The sequence below is a fragment of the Lepus europaeus genome, chromosome Y (genome assembly GCF_033115175.1).
Source record: "Lepus europaeus isolate LE1 chromosome Y, mLepTim1.pri, whole genome shotgun sequence".
Taxonomy (NCBI): domain Eukaryota; kingdom Metazoa; phylum Chordata; class Mammalia; order Lagomorpha; family Leporidae; genus Lepus; species Lepus europaeus.
Genome location: NC_084851.1, coordinates 815,414 through 818,130, shown reverse-complemented (window position 1 = coordinate 818,130; position 2,717 = coordinate 815,414). Strand labels below are relative to the sequence as shown.

General features: G+C 34.6%; 1 protein-coding gene across 1 annotated transcript; it reads left to right on the top strand.

Annotated features, from left to right (window-relative positions):
* The first annotated feature begins 411 nt into the window (after positions 1-411).
* LOC133753976 (heat shock transcription factor, Y-linked-like) lies at positions 412-2,033 on the top strand. Its single transcript, XM_062184615.1, has 2 exons — positions 412-924; positions 1,356-2,033. Exons 1-2 carry the CDS (start codon positions 412-414, stop codon positions 2,031-2,033), a joined length of 1,191 nt encoding a protein of 396 aa, XP_062040599.1.
* Positions 2,034-2,717: the final 684 nt, after the last annotated feature.

Sequence of the window (2,717 nt, the reverse complement as noted above, 5' to 3'; positions counted from 1 at the left end):
GTGCATCTGGAGCAAGTCAAGTTTATTCCTGGTATGCAGGAATCATTCAACTTATGAAAATTTAGTAAAGAATGTAGCTAGTAAGAAGGGGAAAAGTTCTAATCTAGGCATTTTATCCATTTTATTAAACCAAAATATTTGCTGTGAACAAGAATTTGCAGCATGTGTATTGTGTAAACTATCTGTGAATATTTTATTTTAACTTGTTTTGTTTTGCAGGGAGGAAAGTCAACATTGGGCAGAATGTCATATTTGCAGTGCTAAGAGACACAAGTCCTCTTATGATGTCACAGTAACTCAGGATGGGGACCATGGTGATGGTTGACATCAGCTAGTCTTGTGTGGGCTACTAAAGCAACATTTAGGCCTCAGTTCTCAAAACCAGGCAGAAGCCAAAGAAGTTTATTTGCGATGGCCCAGGTTCCCTCAGAAGTTCAAGATGTCTCTCCTCAGAGTGGAACAACTGACTCAGAAAACACCGCTGAAGCTCCAGGCTGGTATCCCACAATCGATAATGACTTGGATTTAAGGTCTGTAGTTGAGGAAAATGCCTTTCAAGCTTTGTCTGAAGGACCCTTGATAAAAAGACCACGCTATACACTTTGTAACTCTGATACCCCAGAAGGGAATGATTTTGTTTCTCTGACCTTTCCTGTAAAACTTTGGAAGATAGTTGAAAGTGATCAATTTAAGTCAATTTGGTGGGACGAAAATGGGACTTCTATTGTGATAAATGAAGAATACTTTAAGAAAGAAGTGTTGGAAAGAAAGACTCCTTTTAAGATATTTGAAACAGACAGCATGAAAAGCTTAGTTCGGCAGCTCAACCTTTATGGATTTAGAAAAATACGACAGGATTTCCAAAGATCGGCATCCCTGACTGACTTTCTGGAAGAAGAAAACAGCATACCCGTTTTTAGCAAGGTATTTAACATATTCACTTACACCTAATGTAGGCATCACAACTAAGTTTAGTTTGTACCTCACTTAATATGTTTATTTATGGAGTAAGACACAAAGTTTAAAATTGGCTGGATTAACATTAAATTTTTGTGAGAAGAAAGTTTAGGATTCAAAAATATAAGCAGTGTTACTAGTTATTTTGAATCTTATCAATGAGCTCCACACAAAGAAATTAAGGCTAGTTTAGTGGAACGGTTATCATATTTAAATGTTTACTAACTTTTACATTTAGGAATAATCAAGCTTTATTTCTTGTAATTATGTTGAACCTGATGTTTTAGATTTTATAATTTTATCTATTCATTTATACATAGATTTCATATATTCATATATATTAATTTGTGACTCTCTTGGTTTGAAGTATCACTAAATGCTTTCTCCTTTGGTTTCAGTTACAGTTCTATCAGAATCCAAATTTTAAGCGAGGCTGTCCCCAACTTCTAGTAAGAATGAAGCGCAGAGTTGGGATTCAACATGCATCACCACTATCTGCTTCTTTAGTTCACGATCTTGACAAGACGTACCTCAGTGCAGGCGAGTATGTGCAGTCTCAAAATTCTAGTTCATCTACACAAACTAATGGAGAACGTTTACTTTCAACTTCTACAAATTTAAGTGCGCCTCCTACTAGCCATAGAATTGCTAATTCAAATGATCCAATGACAAGGAATATTTTGACTCCTCCATCAACTTCCATTGCACCATCAGTACAATTTGTAACAAATCAACATGCTCTTTTAAATCAAATGACCACTTCTCATAGGCATTCATGTAGTACCTACACTCAAGCACATGGCCATATCCTGAACATTGTGACAACTACAACTTCTATTTCCCAATTTCAAATATTGTCTCCTGTGCAGAATAATTATTTTGGACTAATGGCAAACCGTCCTGCTTTTGCACCTAGACATCCTTCTTTACCAACACTTGTGGGTCCATTTTCTAGCACGCTAACAGCAAGTAATCCATGGTTCACTATGCCAATGATAGCTAGTAGAACTGCTGCTGCTCCGTCAATGTCAACTAATCAACCATCCTCAATATACCAATATCCTAATTACAACTGACCTTCTACTAAATGAAAATTAGACACGGAAAGGTGTTATGTTCATCAGTTCTGAAAAAAATGCCTGGAATTCTATTACTTGAACAATAAAATGACAATGATCAATCAACTTAATGGTTTTTTTCTTTTCAAAATATAGTTTTATAGTACATATTTTATGTTGGGAGGCTAGTCTGCTATTAGTTGTATAGTTTATGAAGTTCTAGTCATTTGATATGAAACTTGACATTTAATATTTCAAAGTTAACTTTATTTCATTTTATATTTTATAAAGAAATGTATTAATACATTGGATTCTCAGGGTCAAAGCAAATGCATAATAATTACTAGAATACAATTCAATTCTATTTTCTTTTTTTTTTGAAGTTAGTCTTTTTTTAAACTTTTATTTAATGAATATAAATTTCCAGTGTACAGCTTATGGATTACAATGTCTTCCTCCCCCATAACTTCCCTCCCACCCACAACCCTCCCCTCTCCCGCTCCCTCTCCCCTTCCATTCACATCAGGATTCATTTTCAATTCTCTTTATATACAGAAGATCAATTTAGTATATGGTGGGCCAAACTCTATTTTTTGGAAAAATGGTTAAGAAAATTTGAACACTAAAATGTTTTCTCTACTTCTGTTTTTGTTTATTCCTTTCTTTTCCGTGCAATAATAATTGATAAAAAGAATGAAAAAC

What these genes read in the sequence shown, in the direction of transcription:
- LOC133753976 (XM_062184615.1), top strand. Translation starts at nt 412, where the DNA reads ATGGCCCAGGTTCCCTCAGAAGTTCAAGATGTCTCTCCTCAGAGTGGA. An exon ending in GCATACCCGTTTTTAGCAAG is followed by an intron (nt 925 to 1,355) that starts GTATTTAACATA and finishes CTTTGGTTTCAG; the next exon opens with TTACAGTTCTATCAGAATCC.